The 24,755-nt window shown below is 45.2% G+C and overlaps 1 protein-coding gene across 28 annotated transcripts in view; it reads left to right on the forward strand.

The window, feature by feature from the left end:
* Window positions 1-24,755, forward strand: part of kif1aa (kinesin family member 1Aa) — a 230,642-nt gene that overhangs the window by 71,438 nt on the left and 134,449 nt on the right. For all 28 annotated transcript variants that reach the window (XM_052019026.1, XM_052019024.1, XM_052019028.1 and 25 more), the window contains exons 3-7: window positions 14,181-14,257; window positions 15,138-15,317; window positions 18,410-18,475; window positions 21,363-21,541; window positions 23,517-23,628. In XM_052019026.1, coding sequence (XP_051874986.1) covers window positions 14,181-14,257; window positions 15,138-15,317; window positions 18,410-18,475; window positions 21,363-21,541; window positions 23,517-23,628 — 614 coding nt within the window. The remainder of the gene's footprint in view (window positions 1-14,180; window positions 14,258-15,137; window positions 15,318-18,409; window positions 18,476-21,362; window positions 21,542-23,516; window positions 23,629-24,755) is intronic.

A 24,755-nucleotide genomic window follows, 5' to 3' on the forward strand; every position in this document is an offset into this window, starting at 1 on the left:
TGGTGAGTTCCTCCAGCATTTTGTGTGTGATGTACCTAAAAGTTGGTTTGAATGTATGTGAGAGAGAATATGTTACAAGGAAATAAGTGGAGGAATGGGACTGAAGTGATTGCTCTGAGAGCTGGAAAAGACTCAGTGAACCATTTGGCTTCCTTTCATGTGGTAAGAAAATATAAGAAATGAGAATGCATGATAGATCAAAAGAGGTCGTGTTTGCTAAAAATAAACTTTATTCATAATAAAAAAATATATACAAAACATTTATCACCAGAGAGAGAAACCTTGACGTTTGTGAGGATGGTGTATGACAGACTGATATGCTAGGGCGTGTCGATGTGAGGAAAGAGGATGTGCTGGAACTATTGGAAAACATTAGGATAGATAAGTTATGGGGCCGGATGGGATATATCCAAGGTTATACGGGAAGCTAGGGGAGAGATTGTTGCACCTTTGGCGACGATCTTTGCGTCCTCACTGGCCACAGGAGTAGTGCCAGATGATTGGAGGGTGGCAAATGTTGTTCCTTTGTTTAAGAAAGGGAGTAGGGATAACCCTGGGAATTACAGACCAGTGAGTCTGACTTCAGTGGTGGGCAAATTACTGGAGAATATTCTTAGAAACAGGATTTATGGGCATTTAGAGAAGCATAGGCTGATTAGGGACAGTCAGTATGACTTTGTGAGGGGCAGGTCGTGCCTCACGAGCCTGATTGAATTCTTTGACGATGTGACAAAACACATTGATGAAGGTAGAGCAGTGGGTGTGGTGTACATGGATTTTAGTAAGGCATTTGATAAGGTTCTTCATGGAAGGCTTATTCAGAAGGTCAGGAGGCATGGGGTCCAGGGAAACTTGGCTGTGTGGATTCAGAATTGCCTTGCCCATAGAAGACAGGGGGTGGTGGTAGATGGAGCATATTCTGCCTGGAGGTCGGTGACCAATGGTGTTCGGCAGGGATCTGTTCTGGGACCCCTGCTCTTTGTGATTTTTATAAATGACTTGGATGAGGATGTGGAAGGGTGCTGATGATACAAAGGTTGGTGGTGTTGTGGATCGTGTAGAAGGTTGCTGTAGATTACAATAAGATATTGATAGAATGCAGATCTGGGCTGAGAAGTGGCAGATGGAGTTCAACCCGGATAAGTGTGAAGTGATACACTTTGAGAGATCAAATTTGAAGGCCGAATTCAAGGTTAATGGCAGGACTCTTAGCAGTGTGGAGGAACAGAGAGATATCCGGGTCCACGTCCATAGATCCCTCAAAAGGTGGCCACACAGGTCGATAGAGTTGTTAAGAAGGCGTATGGAGTGTTGGCCTTCCTTAGTCGGGGTATTGAGTTCAAGAGCTGCGAGATGACGTTGCAGCTCTACAGACCTCTGGTTAGACCATACTTGGAGTATTGTGTTCAGTTCTGGTCGTCTCATTATAGAAAGGATGTGGAAGCTTTGGAGAGGGTGCAGAGGAGATTTACCAGGATGTTGCCTGGATTGGAAAGCATGTCTTATGAGGATAGGTTGAGCGAGCTAGGGCTTTTCTCTTTGGAGAGAAGGAGGATGAGAGGTGACTTGATAGAGGTGTACAAGATGATAAGAGGCATAGATCAAGTGGACAGTCAGAAACTTTTTCCCAGGGTGACAGTGGCTAACACGAGGGGACATAATTTTCAGATGATTGGAGGAAGGTATAAGGGGGATGTCAGGGGTAAGTTTTTTACACAGAAAGTGGTGGGTGCGTGGAATGCACTGCCAGCAGAGGTTGTGGAGGCAGATACATTAGGGATATTTAAGAGACTCTTAGATAGACACATGAATGATAGAAAACTGGATGGCTGTGTGGGAGGGAAGGGTTAGATAGATCTTGGAGCAGGATAAAATGTTGGCACAACATTGTGGGCTGAAGGGTCTGTACTGTGCTGTAATGTTCTATGTTCTATATAGGAAGAAACAGTACAAAAACAAAACCTTAACATTCATGGTTATTACGTTCAGTAGTGTAAACTTCAAAGAAAAAAAACACAATTAAACATAGCACCATTGCCACTCATGTGGCTTCCTGAGGTGATACCCCTTTCATTGTTGAGGGGCTTCCCCACCCAACTCTGCCCCTCCATGTGCGGTAGCGGAAGGAGCCTATAGTGTGGTCCTTCCCCACAGAGCCTTTGCGTTGGCTGCACCAAGCTTCAGTGCATCCCTCAGCACGTACTCCTGCAGCCTGAACTGTGCCAGTCTGCAACATTCCCTTACGGACACTCGCTGTGCTGGAAGATTAACAAGTTTCGGGCAGGCCAAAGGGTGTCCTTCACCGAGTTGATGACCTTCCAGCAGCACTTGACGTCAATCTCAGTGTGTGTCCCTGGGAACAGTCTGTAGATCAAAGAGTCCTCTGTTATGCAGCTGCTGGGGATGAACCAGGACACAGACCCTTGCATCTGTCTCTACACCCTCTTCGCAAATCCACACTCTGCAGAGATGGGTGACCATTTCTTACTCACCGCAGCTATCTCAAGGGCAGTGTACATCGGGGGGTGATATGTCGTCTGTAGAGGAGAGCTCTGAATGGGAGGGCACCTCTCACCACCAGCCAATCGAGGTCTTGGTGCTTGTTGGTCAGATCCGGTGATGAGGCATTCTGCCGTATGGTTTGGACCATTTACTCAGGGAACAAATGAACAGAATCCATAGTGTCCCTGTCCTACAGTATCTGCAGTACATTCCGTACTGACCACTGCCTAATGGACTTGTGGTCAAAGGCGTTGACTTGGAAGAGCTCTTCCACAAAGGACAGGTGGTATGGCAACGTCCAGCTGACTGGACATGGTGCAATAACAGGGCCAGGCCTATCTTCCGCAACACCAAGGACAGGTAGAACCTCAGCACGTAGTGACACTTGGTGCCCATGTACTTCAGGTCCACACACTGCAGCCCCACACAAAGGTGGTCATCAGGATGAGGGCAACGTTGGGTGCACTTCTGCCCCCATTTGCAGGGAACTTGTGCGTCATGACCCATTGGACTCGCTCCATCTCGGACCCCCAGATAAACTGGAAGACGTCCCCGGTGATTACCAAGGCAGAGGAGAGAGGAACAGGTCACATCTGCACCAAGTACAGCAGCCCTGAGAGCATATCACAACTGATGACCAAGTTCTTCCCAGTTATTGACAGAGAACATCATTCCACAGACCCAGTTATTGTTTTGCCTTCCCAATCCACTCCAGCCAATTCTTGTTACATGCCTCAGCCCCTCCAAACCAGATCCTCAGCACCTTCAGGTAGTCAGGCCTGATGGTGAAGGAGACATTGGATCATTTGGGCCAGTTACTGAAGAGCAAGCTCTTGCTCTTCCTGCGGTTGACTCTGACCCCGGATGCTAACTCGAACTGGTCGCAGATTCGCAGATCTGTGAACTGACTGAGGATCTGAGCAGAAGATGGTGACATCGTCCTGTACAGGAAGGTTTTGACTTGTGTGCCTCCACCGCCTGGCAACGTCACCCTTCTTATGCTCTCATCCTTCCTAATGGATTCAGCAAAGGGTTCTATGGAACACACAAACAAGACAGGGGAGAGTGGACAACCCTGCCTGACTCCAGACGATGGGGAAACTGCCTGACTCCCACCCATTGATTGGATCCAATTTCTGATTCCCTCCCCAAAACCCATTTTGGAGAGCACGTCCATGATGTACGTCTGTGATATCCTGTCGAAGGCCTTCTCCTGGTCCAAGCTGACCAGGCAGGCATCCACCCCTCTGATGAGTGCCTGTTATTCAGTTCTATGTGTGGCATCTCAGATTAGTGAAGCAGTCGTACACTGCACTCAGCCAGACTGTTTCACAATAAGGTTTATTCTGATTAACATAAGCAACACACCCAGTGCCAGGTAATGAGCTATCTGTAACAAGACTCAAACACCTCCACCTGCCATGCAATAGCATTGCCATTACCATCTCCCCCACCATCAACATCCTGAAGGTCAACCATGGCTGGACCAGGCACAGGAGCAGGTCAGAGGCTGTGTATTCTGCAGTGAGTGACTCACCTCCTGATCCCAGTGCCTGAGAGGCACAAGTGTTTGAATGAATGCATTTTACCTGCCAAGATGAGTGCAACCCAACAACACTCATCAAGGTTTACACCTCCCACTCAATTGACACCCCATCCACCACCCCAAACATTTGCTTCTTCCATCACCAGCTGTGGTGTGTACTATCTATAAAATGTACTGCAGCAGCTCATCAAAACTCCTTTGAATGCACGTTCCAAAGCTGTAACCTTGATTGCTTAGAAGAACAAGGGGGCAACAATGGCATGGCAATGCCACCTTTAGCGTTTAGTCTGCCCATTCCACTAGCTTCTCCATGTTTCCTTGAGCTCCATTACTGTCCTCACAGTTTACCATGTCTCCAAGTTTTATGTCCTCTGAAAATATGGACATTGTTCCCTGTACATCCAAATCTAAGTCAATAATATATACAGAGAAAGCCAGCAGCCAGCACAGTGGCACAGCTTGTAGAAGTGCTGCCACACTGCTCCAGCAACCCAGGTTCAATCCTGACCTCCGGTGCTGGCTGTGTAGAGTTTGCATTTTTTCCCTGTGGCCACGTGGGTTTCCTCTGAGTGCTGCGGTTTCCTCCCACATCCCAAAGCCATGTGGATTGGTAGGTTAATTAGACACTGTAAAAAATTGCCCCTGGAATTCAGGGGAATGGTAGAATCTGTGGAAAGTTGATGGGAATGTGGGGAAGATAAAATGGGCTAGCGTTGGATTAGTGCATAAAATGGTTGATGGTTGGCATGGACTCGTTGGGCTGAAGGGCTTGTTTCCATGCTCTAACTCTCTATGACTCTGTGCAACCCCTGGGGAACTCCACTATATACTTCCATTCATTCTGATAAACAACCTTTCATTACCATTTTCTCCCATTACTTGGTTAACTTTCTATCCTTGTTGCCACTATCCCTTTAATTCCATGGTCTTTATTATTAATGACAAACGTATTACATGGCACCTTGGACGTCCATCTGTAGCACATCAAGTATAGCTCCCTCAACAACATTTTCTGTTACTTCATCAAAAAGCTCCGTTGGGTTAGTTAGATGCAATTTTGCTTTGACAAATCTATGTAGATCTAGTCAATCTACACTTACTTGAGTGACTTATTTCTGTCCCTGATTATTTTTCTGGAATTTTCCCCACCACCAAAGTTAAATGTCCTGGTCTATATTGACCTACTTTAGCCCCACACTCTTTTCTGAACAAGGGTGCAACATTTGCAGTTTTCCAGTCCAACAGCTTCTACCTCCTTGGTGAAGACTGATGTAATGTACTCACTTAGTATATCAGCTAGCTCCTCTACTGCTGAGTAAATTTCCTTTCAGGTCTCTGATCACCCCCACCATATAATTACCCCCTTGTTTACAACACTGTGATGGAAATGCAGGTGAACAATTTCTGTCCCATCCTCTATAACATGAAATGAGAACAAAAGCAAGTTTTCCTCATTCCCCCAATTCACACCCTCCCCCCACTCCCCACACCTCCCTCTGTCCCAACAGATGGAATTAGTGCCTGGAGTATTCTGCTGCTTGTTCCCAAGGTTACACTCTCCATCCATACTTCACCCAATCTCTCTTCATCTTCTATTCCTCCCCAGCCCATCCAGTGCTCTTGGTGCGGCCTCCTCTACATCAATTAGACCTGACGCAGATTGGCGGATTGCTTCATCGAGCACCTTCACTCCATCCGCCGTAACAGCCAGGATCTCCCAGTGGCCAGCCATTTTAATTCCACTTCCCATTACCACACTGCCATGTCTATCCACGGTCTCCTTTGCAGCCAAGTTGAGGCTAGATGCAGATTAAAGGAACACCACCTCATATTCCATCTTGGTCTCCAACCTGACAGCATCAACATTGATTTCTCTACCTTCCAGTAACCACTGCCCTCTGTTTTCCCATCCTCCCCTGCCCCCTTGTTTTCCAAAATCCCTCTGGTCCCTTTACCCATTCTCTTTCCCCTCCCCCACCTTCATGACCTGCCCATCACCCACACCGTCCTCCCTTTGGTTCCCCACCTCCTTCCCTTTATTCCATGGTCTACTGTCCTCCCCTGTCAGATTCCACCTTCTTCAGCCCTTTGCCTCTTCCACCTATCACCTCCCAACTTCTCACATCATTCCCACTCCCCCCTCCACCCCACCTACCTACCTCCCCCCTCATCTGGATTCACCTACCACCCGCCAGGTTGTGCTCCTCCCCCTCCACCCACCCTTTTATTCTGGCTTCTGCCCTCTTTCTTTCCAGTCCTAATGGGCTTCAGTCTTGGCCTGAAATGTCAAATGTTCATTTCCCTCCATAGATGCTGCCTGACCCACTGAGTTCCTCCAGTATTTCAGCGTGTTGCTCCAGATTTCCAGCACCTGCAGTCTCTCTTGTGTCTTCATTGAATGGGAGGATTTCTTTGAGGAGGCTCCTTGCATCTTGGAATGAATTAGGTTGAAAGCAGAAATAAATGTGACATTGTGGAGTGTGCACTTACCACTAATGAGCACTTAATAGCTGTAGAGATCATTTCCATCACAGTATGTTTAGCACGGGGCCAATTATTTCTTGTGTCTTGAAGGAGTAGTTAGCACTGTAGAATCAAACTAGGGAGCATTTGTGTGATGAAATCTGAGATTCACAGGCCATAAAGCATGGTTTAGCACAATGGAGCAGAATGAGTGTAGTAAACAAGTGAAGAAACCAAATGGACATTAAACAAATGATGATTAACACTCCCTAATTAGGAGGTCGGGGTGGGGGGTGAATACCAATACAGCCTCCCTGGTTAATGAGCCCTTTCAACGAATTTCCAGTAATAGAGCATCAGAAATTCCTTCCTCATTAATAACATCCACTGCTCTTTTTGGGTGTTGTCAGTCCAAGATTAGGACTGCAATCCTGATTCTTTTAGGGCATCCAGCCTGATTTCAGCAGAGACACTTCAGTTTCAGCAGAGATACTAGTGATAGACAGGCAGTCTGGTGTTAAGTCAGACAGCTATGTTTTAGATCAGGCAGGCAGATGATCAAAGTTAAAGGCAGACATTTCAGTCTTGTGATCAGGAGGTGTACTTTAGGGTTGATAGTTAGATATGAAACATCTCAACTTCTCTCCAAGCAGTTAGAAAAATGGTGAGTTCACATGGGCATGTTGTCTTGGAAGGGGCACTGAATCAAATTATTTCTGTTATGTCCAGTATTGGATACAATTAAAGATGGTGAATCTCTGGAGAAGGATCAGGCAAGAGTGATCAGCTTGATGGCTTAATTTTACTGCTCCAAGAATTCAGCGTGTTTCCATGAGGGCCGTGAAGGCTTGTGTGATTGGGGTGTTGCTGGGAACCTGATTGAGGTTTTTCAGTTGATGAAGTGATTAGATTAAAAACCATTAGAAAGTATACAGTGCATAATACAGAATATGGTGATAGGTTTGTGGTATAATGAAAGGTATGGATTTTATTCAAGAATGTTACAATGGGATACTTTAGAGTTTCAGAGAGAAGTGTAGAATATAACAGAGTACAGAAACTTTCTGTTATACCCAACAGTCCTCACTTTGTCATCAAGATGCGTCGCTTGCAGAGGAAGGATTAAGGGAGATCATCCAGGAGTTACGGATTTGGGTGGCTGGTGACCTGAAGCATAGGTGGGGACGGGCAATGTTAGAGTCTATCTCTCTAACATTGCCCGTCCCCACCTCTGCCTCAGGTGACTCTCTCTGAGGTCACTATTACAGAGGTGGAGAGGGTTGTGTTATGGAGGTGGAGAGGGAGGGGATGATGTTACAGAGGTGGAGAGGACGGTGGTACAGATGTGGAGAGATTGTGATGTTACAGAGGTGCAGTGACGACAGTGTTACAGAGATGGGGAGGGGATTGTGTTACGGATGGGGAGGAGAGGATGTTGTAATGGAGATGCTCCTCAGTAATGGCTCAGGGATAAGATCTGAAGCTCATTTCAGGGTTAAGTAATAAACCCAAGTTGTGATGAGTATGGATCAGCCACAGGGAGTTTGATCCAGAGGCTGACTGATCCAGCAGGAAGTGGATCGATTTAAATTAGAAATATGTAACGGATTGGAAGGGAAGGACCAGAGTCATAAAACAAGGTGGAGTGTGCTTCAGCTGCATATGGTTATCAGTTGGCACCTCTTCATAAGGATCATTTTACATACAGTTCTTTTTACTCATGAGAGATATCTCCCTAAGGAAGAAGGATTGAGTGGCACCAGCCAGTCTATACATCTCCCAAAAGGGACTGAGATACACAAGACAGTGCACAGATAATTCCTTGAGGGAGAGGGGCCAAGAGACAGCTTTCAGTTTACAACTATCTAAGAGATATTACTATTCATAAGCAGTCAAATACTATAGCTCTAGACTGCCATTTCCTGAATATGGAAAGACATACATCATGTGTTAATGTCAAAGTAAAGTTCTTGTTGTTGAGAGACATTTCCCTGAGGGGAGGGTTGCCGACACACACTAGTCAGTGTGCAGGTTTCTAAGAGACAAATGCTATTCAGAATTAGTCTGATATTATAACATCAGAGCCCCAGTATCTAGCAATGGAAAGGCACATCAGCATTGGTTGTTGCTAGAAAAGGAAATGAAAGGTGACACTAGTCGATCCATGGAGAGAAGAGTTTGGGCCATTTCTGGTTGCCATGACTCCTTTGCCTCTTTGTGTGTTGTTATTCTGGTCAGAAAGAAAATGCCTGAAACCATTTTGCTTCTTTTCTGTTTCTTTTTCTCATAGTCCCTGATTTTCTTTCATCCAGATAAACCTGCAGCCAGATCCACCACTGTAAATTATGGACCAACTGATGGAATGGGCATGGCTGTCACCTAACAGCTAGCACTCTAATGTGTGCAGCATCAAAACAAACAGACTGCAGGGCTATCAGTTTCACAACAGAGAGCTCCGGAAAGCATTGAAGACAGAGAGAGGGAGGCTGATGAAGACAAAAGAGTTGGGAGAGGGATAGAGACAGGAAGAAGGGCCATTGAGAGGGAGAATAGGAGAGGGGAGAGATGCAAGTATTATTGAAAAATTTAAAGAAACAGAGGGACCGTGATAGAGAAATAGTATTGAAGGCATAATGGAGAAAGAGACTGAAAGGAACTCAAAGGGCAAGGGAAGGGAGAGGGAGTGAGGGAGACCAATGGTATGTTGGGAAAAAATATCTGAAAGGTCCTCTTAGTTTTTTCAGTCTTTCAGAACAATCCAGCCAAACATTACCTTCAATTCATCTTACCTCTGAGATTCAGACAGAATCATTGAGCCTCAGGCATTCTGATTTCTCCACAGCCCCCACAGAAACTCCCTAATCAATTAAAATATGTTTTGTAAACCACAGAAACAGATCTTGTGGAATGTTTACCTACAATTTTAATGACAAAGTACATTAGACCATTACAAACTACACTTAAATAGATATGATTCAATGTTTGTACCTAGTTTTTTCTGAATTACCAGATCTTTACTTAGTTGAGAGCCAATTGGAATCGGCACCAGATGTTAATCCAGCCTCTGGATTCATGCTAGTCTGTTACTCTGATTCCTCCCTGGTGCTGCCCATTCCTTCCTCCCCCATTTTCAACTGCACCTTCCCTGCAAAGCTCTCCTTGAAATCCCACAACACATGACACATGGAACCCTGCAACCTCATGGCACTTCCACTCTTTGGAATGGTACTGAAACTGAGAACACTTTACTATTGGAGGGACCTCTGCAATAGCCTGAAATCACATTCTTCTCACCTCTCAACAATGCATATGAAGGTCAAAATTTGGATTCAGTCAAAAGGAGTAGTGGCACCTGGTCTTTGAAATTCTAGGTCAATAAGATTTTAGCTATTAAAGTAGGTGTCAGCATAAAGCACTCTTAACTTTGAGTCAGCAAATTATGCATTGAAGTCTTATTCCAGATTAATCCAAATTGTTGTTTAAGTGGAGTATTGAGGGAGAGCTACACTGTTTGAGGTGTCATATTTTGACTGATACATTAACAAAGACACTGATACCCTCTCAGGGTCTTGGATAAAATTTATCCTTCAATCCCAAAAAACATTTCCTTCTCATTTTGTGCTGTTATTGGGACCTCAGAGTCTACATTATAGTGGTTATTAACTGCATTCCAATCATGATAACATTTGTAAATCGCTTTATGAATCCCTGTGAAGATGCCATATAAATGCAATTTAATTACTTCAGTCTTTTGTGGTTTCTCTGTTTAAAATTGTAGAATTTTGTTCATGGCATTTCGTATTAGCTTTTGGATTCTTTCAAGCTTGTCTGGTAAGCACAGACTTACATTCACAGACACTCAGGACTTACTGAAATCTAGACATGAGCTTCAGATGGTTATGGAATAAAAGATACCCAGGTTGAGTGACAGGTTGGAATCTGCTCAAGGGGATCAAATACTTCAAGAAAAAGAAATTCTAATCAAGTGTTCAAAAGGCTTATCTCTAGATGAACAGATACCCGGGAGTGAGTTACAGACTAGATGGCTACCAGATGATGCTTTTAATGAGGGAGTACTAGGGACAGACACAGCACACATGAATTATGTCCTGGCTTTCCTTGGTGATGTCTTGGCTGAATGCTGTGTTGGCAGATGTAAACATGCCAGCACCTTCTGGGACTAATTTCGGTGCCTTTTCATCGACCAGAGGAGGAATCAGCCAGAATCCCCTAACCTGATGACTACTGACTATAGAAGCAGCAGGTGGTGTTTCAGGCCACACTCCAGAGGCTGATGCATCACCTCAGAACTAATGAATTCTGCACAATGTAAAAGGCCCATGTTCTCGCTCAGCCTTCACTGAGAGTGAGGAAGGTGGTATTTCGATAGCAAATTATTCTTCCTTACTGAAAATGCCTCTCTATGGTTATTGTACAAGTGCAGAACACAAGAACAAAAGAAAGTAGAAGTAGGAATAGGCCACTCAGCCCCTCAAGCCTACCCTGACATTCAATATGACCATGGTTGATCTGCCTCAGGCTTCATCTCCTCTTCTGTGCCAGTTCCCCGTCATCCTCAATCCCTCAATCTTTCAAAAATTGATCTACCTCCTCTTTAAATACATCTAGTGATCCAGCCTTCACAATTCTCGAGGGGAGAGACTTCAAAGATACACCACTCACTGCAAGAAGAAATTACGTACCTTGGTTTTAAATGACCACCTCCTTATCTTGAAGCTATATCTCATCATTTAAGATAGCCCCACTATGAAAAGATTTTGACATCTACCCTGCCGTGCCCCCTTAGGATCCTATAGGTTTCAGTATGAACACCCTTCATTCTTCTAAATTCCAGGGAATACAGCCCCAACCTGTACTCAGGCAGTGAATCACCCCATGGTTGAAGAGCCCAGAGACACTCACACTTTAGAAATGTATAAGGGATTGTGAGCAGTGAATGGTGAACATTATCAGAGGGCATTGGTAGAGGAAACAATTAGACTCAAGCTGTGTCCTCCAGCGTAACAACAATGCATCAATGCTGCATTGGATCAAAATGGCTTTTCCCGCTACATTTTCTTTCTTAGCCTTCCCCCCAACTCAGCCCTCCCAATTTGCTGGTTCCTGACAGTGGGCCAGTTCCACAGACTACTGCCAAATCTCCAGTACCTCACACTAGTGCCCTTGGGACTTTCTGAATGCAATTACCTAGTCTCACTTCCCTGCAGGAGTGGAAAATTCCACACCCACCTGCCTTGGTCTTTGTCAAGCAGATCAGCCTGACATCACGGCACAATTTGAACTCCATGCTTTAATCTGCTCATGTTCCTGCTGCTCTTTGGCATTTGTTAGGCAGTCATAAATGTGATCCTGAGCTGGTTTCACATGCCCAGGTGTCAAGAGTATATTTTATACCATTTCCTCGAGAAGTCTACTGGAAAAGCAATTTTTAGATTACTCTCAATAGTTACCCTTTTCTTGCCTTTGAAATGCAGCCAGAAAAATCAGCATCAGGCAATACTTTAACTGCCAAATAAATATATTCAAAGTAAATGAACAGAAGCCATAATATTGTGCATACATAATTGTAGTGGTAGCTAATTCTAAGGTGCAATGGAAAAATGCTATTTTTAAAAAGGGCAATTTCTAAACGAAGCTAAATTTTTAATGATTGTTTGTTCATTTGCATTCATTCTACCTAGGGATTTGGCTAACCTGACACTGGCAGGTTTGAACCGATTTAGATTCTCAATGAATATTACAGAAAGTCCTTTTTAAAAGTCCCATGTCACCTTATTGATTTGAAAAAAAAACAAGTTCCTCTGAAATATACAAGCAGAATTTAAATGCGATATTCGGAGTGCTGCCAATTAGACTCATACTTAGAATGCATAATTTGTGACTTGGCTCTTCAAAGTGGTAATTGTCCATTCATTGCTGCAACAATGCATCAGCCTAAATTGTGGCATGTTTTCTGTGAGTGAAACTGTTTTTTAATTACTTACATATTGAGAAAGGTTTCAAGAGGTCAATATTAAAGAAAATAGTGGAGAAAAATACTTCATGTACAATCACAGCAATTCCAGGCTCCTTCTGTCTTCTATTTCATTCGTGGCAGAGAAATACGTCTTCATGCAATCATGTAAAATGGGTTCCATTTTACATTGCTCATGAGTTTTATTTCCATTAAATTCAAGATCTTCCCCAGTGTTTTTAAAATGCATCAGCTTTTCTCCATGCAGTTTCCATGGTAACCATTAGATTTTGCTTGCAGTGGCTGTGATTTTCATAAATCCATGACTGCATTTGGAACCAAGGCTGTCATCATCCTCCAGATATACGTCAGTCAGTGACCTTGCTCTGCCAAGGTTAACTTAATGTCTTGGGATTAAGTTTACAGTGAGAGATAGGAGGTTTAGAGGGGATCTGTTGGGGATTTTTTTCACACAGAGGTTGGAGTCTGGAATCTATTGCCTGAATAGGTGGTGGAGACAGAGACTCTCACAACATTTAAGAAGCATCTAGACAAGTACTTGAATTGCCAAGGCATAGCAGGCTATGGACTTAACGCAGGCAAATGGGATTAGTATAGATGGGTGCAAAGGTCAGCATGGATATGGTGGTGTTCCTGTGCTGTATGATTCTATGACAATCTGATGGAGGGTGTTCGCATTGGAAGAAGGGATTTGACTGCATGAGAACTGTGTGGTGATGACTCTTATAGTTTCTGGACAGATGTGTATAGATTGACAAGGAAGAGGTCATTTGGGTGTTTGCTGGTGCTTATGGGAGGCTCAGTATTTATCTCAAGATGCCAACGTGATCAGTGGGAATGTCACCAGAGCTACTCCCACTTGGGCTACATTCTACCAAATGGTGTTCAACATGGAAGAGCACAGCTTTATCAGCTCATCAGTTTGGTGGAAGGTTTGCATAGGAATCATAGAATATGAAGGGCCCTGGCTGCCCTCAGCTCTTGGCTGTACATAAATGAGGAGATGACACTCTAGATCTTGTCATGAGCAACAAGGCGAGGCCCTGTTCTTCCCTCTGGCTCCTCTTCATTGGTATTCCAGCATTCCATAAAGAAGAACACCTGCTCAAGATGTTCCAAAGCGCAAAGGAACTACTTTGTGAATTGTAGTCAATGTAATGGGTAATTCAGTGGCTAATTAAGACTCAGTAAGGTCCCACAATAGTGATGAGGTAAATCACCAGTCAATCTGATCTTGTGATGTTGGTTAAGGAATCAATATTGGACTGATATCCTTCCCTTCTTCAAAATGGTGCCATGGGATCAGTTACAGAGACTGGAGAGAGTGGATGGGGCTTTTGATCATTAAAGGCCACCAGCTCTTGACAGCATGACTCTTAGACCTGGACTGGATCTTGAGGGATCTGCAGCCTGACATTCTGGTCCAGGACTCAGGGACTGGACCAGAACTCAAAGATGAGAATGTGTATCAACACATGACTGCATGCCCTGTGCTCCAACTCTCCAGTTACTTCTCTGCCCCCTGCCCTCTCCAACATCCCTTGCTCCACCCACTTTAGAGAAATGTCATAGAGTGAGGGTGTCATTGCTTTGTGTCACTCTGTAGGCCGTAAGTTGTTGGAATGATGCGCTGGTAAACCTGTCCCCTCACTTGTCTCCTTTTTTCTCTTGCAGCAATTGTTAACCCGAAGCAACCCAAAGAGGCCCCCAAGAGTTTCAACTTTGACTACTCCTATTGGTCCCACACCACGGTAGGTCACTCAGCGAGTTGTACTGCAGGAAGAGAAGCGGGACTCAGGAGCTCCCAGACTGCCCCACTCCATCACACTGTGTTATTTGTTGCCATATCCTGGTGTGGGACTGCCTGACGGAATATTTTTGAGGGAACTTTCCTTTGTCTCTAACGCCTGCAATGATCATGTGTTTAGTCTGCTTGGAGTGGTGCTACCTTCATGTTGCCTCATCTCCCTGGGAATTGCAATTCCTGCCCCCAGCTGATCCAGGAAGTGCTTCCAAACTCACCCATTGTACATGGAATCAGGAATTCCTGCACCAAACTACTTAACCGGAGCAAAGCAGCTGAAGTCCCACCAGAGCCCATTTGCAAAGAGTCTGCCCTATAGGTAGATAGGATACATTACTGCAGCCCTGTATTACCACATCCATCCCATCTCACCCTGTTCTCCATCCTGGTTAGAGCACACAGACTGGGAATGCAATAAATGCAGACAAATGTTTTCTTTTTGTGAAGTTAGTTTCCCAATTGATCATTTGGTATTAATAGGGAAGTTCTTGCCCTTTAATTGGGCTCAGTGAACTATGCAGGACAAGTTTATTCCAAATCCAACCTATCCTGTGGCTGACCAGGGAGCATATACTTGACTGAGAAGAAGCCATTTTGGCTATTGATTGATTGTCCTAGGAAACTGCTATGACTGTGTTTGGGTGTGAATCAAGTGCTTTGCTGCAGTGGAAGTTCAGAGAGAAAATTACTCCTCAGCCCCTCAGTATCTTTAAAAGATGAATGTGGTACTTTTATGGGTGGCAGGTGGGAGGGAGTTTGGGAGGAAGGGACTGACAGAAGAGGCAGGGCTCAGCTGTAACAAACGCCTCCTTGTGCCCCGGTTGCAGCCTGCCGACATCAACTATGCATCGCAACAGCAGGTGTACCGCGACATCGGAGAGGAGATGCTGCAGCACGCCTTCGAGGGCTACAATGTCTGCATCTTCGCCTACGGACAGACTGGGGCAGGCAAATCCTATACCATGATGGGCAAACAGGAGAAGGAGCAACAAGGAATCATCCCCCAGGTAAAGGGCAAGAGTCCGCAGGCTCAGCTCAATGTTCCGGTGTTCTTGTCAGTGAACTGTGTCTCACCGTCCCCCACACCCACAGTACAGGCTGTGGATCACTGTCCCCATGGCCATAGTATAGTCTGTGTCTCTCTGTCCCCCATACCCAGATTATAGGCTGTGGATCACTGACCCCACACACAGACTACAGGCGTGGATCACTGTCCCCCACACCAAGACTACATTCTGTGTCTCACTGTTCCCCACACCAAGACTACATTCTGTGTCTCACTGTCCCCCATACCAAGACTACAGGCTGTGGATCACGGTCCCCGCACACAGACTACAGGCTATGGATCACTGACCTCACACACAGACCACATTCTGTGTCTCACTGTCCCCCACACCAAGACTACAAGATGTGTTTTACTCTCCCCCACACAAGACTACAGGCTGTGGATCACTGACCCCACACCCAGAGTGCAGGCACTGGATCACTGTCTCCCACACCCACAGTATAGGCTGTGTATCACTGTCCCCACACCCACAGTATAGGCTGTGTATCACTGTCCCCACACCCACAGTTACAGGACGTGGATCACTCTCCCCACACACTGACTACAAGCTCTGGATCCCTTCCCCAAACCCACAGTACAGATCTTGTTCAGAGTGCGACAAATCAATCCTTGATAATTCCCAGTCTTTGCAGCCTGGATTTTGTCAGTTCATGTTTGTGAACACATACTCTGACCTCCTGCCTTTGGCTTTTGCTCCTGAAGTGATACCCTGCTGAGTTTGATCAGACATTCGATAGGTTTCCCTGGACTCGTCTGCCGGCCCTTTCCCCAGGCAGGAGATCAGTGGAAGCACAATGGCCCCACCTGGTGACACCACTGAGTGCTGCTGGTGTCTGCACAGTCACCCCTTCTCTCACCCGGGGCCCACCTCACGCCAGAGAAACACATCAGCACCTTATACTCAAGGAGCAGAGTGAGGACAGTGTTAAGTAGAAATCGTCATTCCATCTCTGCTGGCCTGGTTGAAAACCATTGCATTGCTAACATCCAAATTTCAAGCCCATCTCCCATAATAGCATTCTTCCCCTAACCCCACTACCGGCAGCCAACGAGAGGTCCTGGGATATAAGTAGCAGTTGCTGAATAGCCTGCCATAATTTGCATAATGTCACATGATAACACTAAAATAGGAGTGGGCCATTCAGCCCCATGGGTGGCAGCTTAGCGGTTAGCGTGACACTATTACAGCGCCAGCGATCAGTGTTCAGTTCCCGCCGCTGTCTGTGAGGAGTTTGTACGTTCTCCCCATGTCTGCATGGGTTTCCTCTGGGTGCTCTGGTTTCCTCCCACATTCCAAAGACATACGGGTAGGTTAACGTGGGTTTCAATGGGCAGCGTGGACACGTTGGGCCGGAAGGGCCTGTTACTGTGCTGTAAATAAAAGTTTATGTGCCTGCTGTCATTCATCAGATCATGTCTGATCATTTACCTCAGTGTCGCTTTTCCACACTCCCATATCTCTCGATTCCCCTAATATCTAAAAATATATTGAGTGTTTAGATTGAGTCCCCACAGCCCTACTGAATAGAGAATTCTAAAGATTTTCTAATTTCCAGGTGAAGAAATTTCTCCTCTGTAGAATGGCCCACCCATTATTTTGAGATTGGGGCCACTGGTTCTAGACATCCCAGCCAGAAGCAACACCATCCCTCAATCTGCCCTGCCAAGCCCCAAAAGAATTTAATACTTTTCAGTGAGATCACCTCTCATTTTCCTAAACTGAAGAGTATGGGCCCACCGATTCACTTGCACATCTTCCAATCAAGTACAGGGGGGATGGGCTGCTGGGGGTGGGGTGGGGGGGTTGATGGGCATGTATGAGAGAGAATAAGATGCAGGGGTGCAGGGCTACAGGGAGATAAGGAAAGTTTGAGTTGCTTGGAAGATCTGCTCTGCTGGGAAACCATCATGAATCCAATGGGCCAAATGGCCTCCTTCTGTGTTGTTATAAGTTTAAGAGCTGTTTCTCTGCTGCTGTGGATTCCGGGTAATGAAATTGCCATTCCACCAAAACTGGGAACTGCACTCAAGTGACTAGTACTCATGGAGTTTGGCTCCAGAGGTTATTTATGGGTTAAATCTGCCACGTTGCACACCTCTGGCCTTGTGCTGGAACACCGCCTAACTAATACAGAGAGCGGTAACTGAATGTAGCTCAATCAGGAGCAGATGGAGAGAAGGAAAGTGTTCAGAAGGGGTGCTGGTGTTTGAGGGATTTCGGTGCTCACTGGGGGCTAGAAAGGGCAGGGTGGGGTAGTGCTTTGAACCATGATCTTGGAATGGAGGTTCTGAAATTGGAAGAGGCTCTAAAACTGTCCAGAAACATGAGGGTTCTGAATTTAGGGGGCTCCAAGTTTATCGGGGGGGGGGGAATATTCAGTATTCAGAGAGTTTCAGCATTCCATCGAGGTGTCAGAATTGGAAAGTACTGCTGCAGTTGGGAGATCAGGATCTCAATTCACCATGACAACAGGTCCTATCCACTTCCAGCAGCCACTGCAGCTGGTGCAAATGCCCAGAATACCTCACCACCTGCCCGCCCAGATTGGCTGGGATCTCCCAGGCATCCTATAGGAGCCACAAGCAATCTGTTGGAAGAACTCCACAGGTCAAGCAGCATCTGTGGGAGGAAAGGAATTGTCGACATTTCCGGTCGAAACCCTGCAGACCCTACAGGTGCCACCTTGCTTTGCACAGGCTAGCAATGGAACAGATTCCGATGTAACCATATCCCTCGCTCATCGGTAAAGAACACCAGAACAGTGATAAACTGAGAAGTCCAGCGAATAGAAGATAAACCAAAATGATTTTCTACTGGCAGGACTCCAGAATTAGGCACGATTCAGAGATGATGCAGAAGGAGCATTACAGGAGAATTCGAGCATTTTATAAATAATAACACCTGCAAACAATGGACATTTACTGCAGCCTCTTAGCTGTCCCTAATTTGCAGGCACTCTATAACACTGGATAGACTGTGTAGTGTTACTGATTTTATACTTTGATACTGATTTTGCCTTCTTCTTTCCCCAGCTGTGTGAAGACCTTTTTGCCAGAATTAATGACAGTGCAAATGCCAATCTTTCCTACTCTGTGGAAGTAAGTATAAAGGAGGGCACTTCAGGGTGAATCTTTCAAGTCCATTTATGCTCCATTCAGGAACATTTCTGTGATTAGTTGTAGTGCAGACGGGGGCAAATACTTCATATTTGAACTACAGAATTAATTTCAGAACAATGTGGAGGACTGGAGAGGCTGGGATTGTTTTCCTTGGGGTAGAGGAGGCAGAGTGGGACCTGACAGAGGTATACAAAATTATAGGGGAGATAGTAAGAAACTCAGAGGGAATCTGAGGAAGCATCTTTTCTGTCCAGGATCTGGAACTCACTGCCTGAGTGCACAGTGGAGGCAGGTACTCATACAATATTTAAGAAATATCTAGACAAGCACTTGAATTGCCAAGGCACAGTAAGCTATAGACGAAGTGCTGGTAAATGGGACATGTACTTGATGGTCAGCATAGCCACAGTGGGTTGAAGGGCCTGCTTCTGTGCTGTATAATTTATTGGGTGTTGGTGACAAAACTGCCGTGCACTCACAGAACCTGAATGTAAAGCCTGAGCATAATAATTGCAAATGACTTTGTCTATTCCATTTCTAAATGTCCTTAATTCAGTGCTAGCTGGCAATTTAATTCAGGTCAATGCAAAGATAGAGTGGCATGGGAGAATGCCAAACTGGCATGGTAGTGGGGAATCTTAAGAGACATGTCATTGATGATAGACTTGAGGGAGCTGTACTGCATTGCGATGCACCTGACCACTTGTGTGGTGTCAATATTGGGGCCTGATGGAGGGACTATTGCACTCAACTAACATCCAGCACTTTAAGTGAGCATACTGCGCCTTTATATAGCACCTTTGACAATCAAAATGTTTCAAGATGTTTTGCAGAAACATTATCACACAAAATTAACAGAGGAGAAGATTAAGATTTTGGTCAGAGAATTAGCCTTTAAAGAGAGGTGACAAAGTTTAGGGAGGGAGAGTCTAGAACCGCCTAGGCAGTGATTGGTGGGACGAAGGGTAGGATATTAGTGCAGGAGGCCGGAGGTGCATAAGAACAGTGCTGCCAGAGATTTGTGAGGTTGAAGGAAGTCACACAGGCAGGGCTGTGCATTGTCAGTAAGTCAGTCAGCACGAGGGTGTGGGTCAACTTGAAGTTAGTGAGTTTGGGTATGGGCAGGTAGATTTGAATAAGCTGAAGTTTAGGAATGTGCAGGATAACAGGGAGACAGGGTGGTTAAGAAAGAGTTTGGCATGCTGGCTTTCATCAGGCAGTGCATTGAGTATAGGAGTTGGGATGTTGTGTTGCAGTTGTACAAGATGTTGGTGAGGAGGCTTGTGTACAGTTTTGGTTACCCTGCTGCAGGAAAGATGCCATTAAGCTAGAAAGAGGGCAAAGAAGATTTACGACAATGTTGCCAGGACTCAAGGGCCCGAGTTATAGAGAGAGGTTTGACAGGCTAGGACATTATTCCTTGGAGGATAGGAGACTGCGGGTTGACCTTATGGAGGTGAATAAAATCATGAGGGACATAGAGAGGGTGAATGCATACAGTCTTTTTTCCCAGGGAAAGGAAATCAAAAACTAGAGGACATAGGTTTAAGGTGAGAGAGGAAAGATTTAAAAGGGACCTGAGAGGCAATTTCTTCATGGAGAAGGTGATGCATATATCAAACAAGCTGCCAGAGGAAGTGGGTGAGGCAGGTCCAATAACAACATTTAAAAGACACTTGGACATACATGGATAGGAAAAGTTTAAATGGATGTGGACCAGAGACAGATTGGACTACCTTAGATGGACATCTTGGTCAACATGGACAAGCTGGAGTGAATGGCCTGTTTCCATGCTATATTACTCAAATACTCTATGACAAGCTGGTGAGGGGAGTACCGGGTACAGGGTGGCAGGCTCACCAGGAGGACACAAAAATAATCAAACTTGAAGGTGACCAAAGGCTCGAAGGAGTTTGTTATCAGCTGGCTGAGGTGGCACAAGATAGGTCGGTGATGAAAGTAGACACAGTGAAGGAGGAGTCAAAGTCTCGTACTGAGCCCAAAAGGATGTGAAATGTGACTGGTCTGGTTTACCCTGAGAGAGTGGCCAAGCTGGAGGAATGGGGAATGAATGGAGTTAAGGGAAGATGCAGAGAATTTATTGCTGGGGCTGTAAATTGCTGGGATCATCTTTAATTGGAAAAAATTACATCTTGTTCAGACACCCAGACGTCAAAGAAGCAGAGTGATAACACTGCAGTAGTGGGGTTGTGAGAAAAGTGATGAAGAGGGAACTCGTGTCCATGCAGTAACTGATCCCATATCCTTGGAAGTGGAAACATGTTGATGAGGAAGAGGAGGGACCAGCTATAAATGGAAGATTAAAATAAGAACTTACATTTAAAGTTGGTCACAAGTGCGGCCACACAACGTTGAACTTTCTCATACATGGCCAACACCACCGCTGCTCCAGCTCGTGTGGGTTACATTATCTCATGCTCGTCATCTCATTGTGTCCCAAGACCTTCCGTCCACTATCCCCCACATCTGTACAACAACCTGAAAGACCTCTCAGTCTGCCACCCCAGGCCAATTATGTGACTGCTTACTGAGTAGTACATAAGTGAGGTTAAAAGGTGCAGGTCAGTCACTGAGCTCTGACTTTTCACTCTGGAGCAGGGCACTTCAGGTTGATGCAGACATCCCCAGCAGGCAGGCTGTTTCAGGTCTGAGACAAATGAAGAGATAACAAAAGCTTCTTGAAGTTGTACAGAGGAACCATCCAAGCATTCGCCCTCAGTTGCTGTGGATAGATGGGAACATTCACTTACGGGGCATGAGTAGAGAAAGTTTTATTTTGCCTGTCACTGTAGGATCTGGAGTCTTGTTTTCTGTTTTCTAATCTTGTTCTTGTGTTGTCTCCCAGGTCAGTTACATGGAGATTTACTGTGAGCGTGTGCGAGACCTACTGAACCCAAAAACCAAAGGAAACCTTCGAGTTCGGGAGCACCCAATTCTAGGCCCTTACGTGGAGGATCTCTCTAAACTCGCCGTGACCTCCTATAATGACATTTCAGATCTCATGGACTCAGGCAACAAAGCCAGGTATGAGGAACCAGTTGACGCTGTGATAGGACTTGCTACTACATCCGAGTGTCCTTTGTCAATTGCTAACTCACTACTAAAGCCACGAGTCCTTCATCAGTACTTGTCTTCACTACCATCCCTCCCCATCACCTCTTTATACAGGCTATCTCCCCTTTACACTCTCAGTCCTGATGCAGGGTCTCGACCCGAAATGTCGTCAATCCCTTTGCCTCCACAGATGCTGCTTGACCTGCTGAGTTCCTCCAGCAGCTAATTTTTTGCTCCAGATTCCAGCATCTGCAGTCTCTTGTGTCTCCTGTGATAGGAGCACACTGGAGCAATGGAGCCATTAGGCAAAGAAAGACAAACTCCATTCAGTTCAATTTCTATCATCCTGGTGGTTACGTAATGCAACGATAATGTTGTTGATTAAGCATAGCTATCAATTCATGTTAATTAGCATACGAAGACCCAGATGTTACACATAGTGGCACAGCTGGCGGCTGCCTTACAGTGCCAGCAATCCAGATTCAATCCTGACCTCAGGTACTGTCTGGTTGGTGTTTGCACATTCTTCCTGTAACTGCATGGGTTTCCTCCAGGTGCTCTCATTTCCCAAAGATGTGCATGTTGGTTAATTGACCACGTTATGATTCCCTGAATTATGGGTAAGTGGTGGAATCTGGGGGAAGGTAGGGAGAATAAATTACAGGGGAAAAATGTGAGGAAACGGGATTGGCCTATGAGCTGGCATAGACGCAATGGGCCAAATGGCCTCCTTTCCTGTTATAAGTAGTGATGGAGAGCTTTGAGAAATAAAGATCCAGACATACCTGTTCACTCAAGCATGCTGCACTTAACATATGCCACATCTTAAACTGCTTCTGTTCTCAGTGTAACAAATCTCTGCATTTGAAGGAATCTATGGCAATTGCTTTCACTGACTCTCAATGAAATATTGTCTCCCTAAACTGAGCTGGAGGGAGATGGTGGGTGACAACAGTTGTGGATGGAGCAGTATTTGTTCAAACCATCAGGATGACAGAGAGAGCAGCTGTGCCCACAGTGAGAGGAGGAGGCTTGGGGTAAATTAAACCTAATCTGTCATGATGTTAGTGGGGAGTGAAATTGTGGAGATTTTGAATGGGAAGCTGATTGTGTCCCACCAGTCTTTCAATAGATGCCTTAGGTCAAAATGAAGACTGGTGGGACCCCTTTTGGTTGATCTCCCTATTGTCTCTGGTCCATTTCCTCAACACTATGTCTCCATGTCACCAACTGATGACTTCTTTCCTTGCTTTCACTACCTGTAGGTTTTTGCTCCCACTTTGTGTAGCCCTGTTATTACCTGCAGTTACCAGTGAAGCATGGGGTCTCCTTCAATATTACTTGTTAAAGATTGTTAGCTCTGTTGTCTTTCATAGAATATTTAGCTCATTATCAACTACTGTTAACTCTTATTTCAAATAAGCCACTGATGTGTAGTTCCCTGTCCCATTGACTGGTCACCTGTCCTCTTCAACTAGTACCCCAGATTTAATTAACTAGCGGTTATATTACCAAAGACCAATGTTGTTTCCATCTTTGACCAGTGCTCTGCTATCACTGGCTCGTGCTCCTCCTGTCGTTTTCTGGTGTTCACCATCATTGACTCGTGCCCTGCTATCATTGACTGCTGCTTCTACTATCACTAGCTAGTGCTCTGCCATCACTAACTAGAACCCCTGATTTCATTGACTAGTGCTCCTATTATCAATGACTAGTAGCCTGCTTTCATTGACTAATACCCTGCTATCATTCACCAGTGCCCTGCTATCTGACCAGTGCCTCTCATTAGACTAGTATTCCTGCTACCGTTGATGAGTGCCCCATTATCATTACCTACTGACTCGGCATCACTGACTTCCCCCTGTCCTTGATGGTAAGGTCCTCAGCTGCCATTTAAGGGAGTGAATGTCAAGAAATTTTCACTGATTCTTTCCTGTCTCCTCAGGACTGTGGCTGCCACAAACATGAATGAGACCAGCAGCCGATCTCACGCTGTGTTCAACATTATCTTCACACAGAAAACACATGACTCCAGTATAGACTCCTCCTCTGAGAAGGTAAAGGAAGGGAGTGGCGTGGTGCCTCAGCTAACCTGCTCTCCTATTTCACCTGGTGTCTGAAAGTGGAGAGCTTCTGCCTGAGGATTGTGTGGTGCAGAGGTGGAAACAGGCCATCCTCATCGGGTGATTGGTTTTCAATTCCTTTCCTTCAGAGAGGATATGGTCTTCGCTCCTTGAAAGAGATATGGCCTTTATTTAAACCTGAATTTAATATCAACTCAGAGATTGACTGAATGTTACAGGTGACCCCCGCGTTACGGAGTGGGGGGAGGGGATTGTGTTCCAAGAAAACGGTCCTTGTCGTGAGTTTCCGTAATGTGAAGCCGTGTCAAAATTCAAGTTGAAAAAAAGTTTATTTACTGACTTTTTTAGCACATAAATTTTGTAAGAGAGAATTTTTAATTGATATCCTAGATTTTTTGGTAGTGATTTGTGAATTCTGTTGGGATGAATTTCCACTACCCAAACTGCCATAACGAGGGTCGCCTGTGCTGATAACTGTTAAGCAAACTTGCTTCAGTTTGATTCTGTTAAACAGCAACCTGTAATGGTGGTGCATAAAGCTTCAGTCCCTCACTCAGAAGAGGACAGGGATAATTGAAGGGCATAAAGGAAGCCTTAAAGGACTACAGATACCTGTGGTCTTTGTCGTTAACCCAGTTAGAAGAACTTCTTGTTGGACAGTCTACCTGCTGTGTCCGATTCTTTCACCAGAGGGAGCTGTTGGCCAGACCAGAATGGAACTGTCACACTCAGAGATAGGAGGCAACAGACATGAATAAATGTTTGGTAATTGATGCTTTTTCCATTGGAATGGGGATGGGGAGATTATAATGGAGAAATCTAAAATTCCCAAATTTTTGAGACAGCACCACATGAAGAAAATCAGTGGTTGGTAGATTTTGAAACAACAAAGGTGTGTTGGTTCGGAGTTCCCACTAGAAGAGGGGGAAGGAAGAAACTAGAAGCTTTGTTTGTTCATTGTCTATCCTCGAAAACCATTGAAAAAAGCTTATCTTAGAAAGATAATAAAGATCAGGGTGACAGTGAACTTTAAAGGGTGTCTAAAAGAGGTGTGAGCTAATGTGCTGGTTATGTTCACTGCCCAATACAGACCCTTCTGT

The sequence above is a fragment of the Pristis pectinata genome, chromosome 6 (genome assembly GCF_009764475.1).
Source record: "Pristis pectinata isolate sPriPec2 chromosome 6, sPriPec2.1.pri, whole genome shotgun sequence".
NCBI lineage: Eukaryota > Metazoa > Chordata > Chondrichthyes > Rhinopristiformes > Pristidae > Pristis > Pristis pectinata.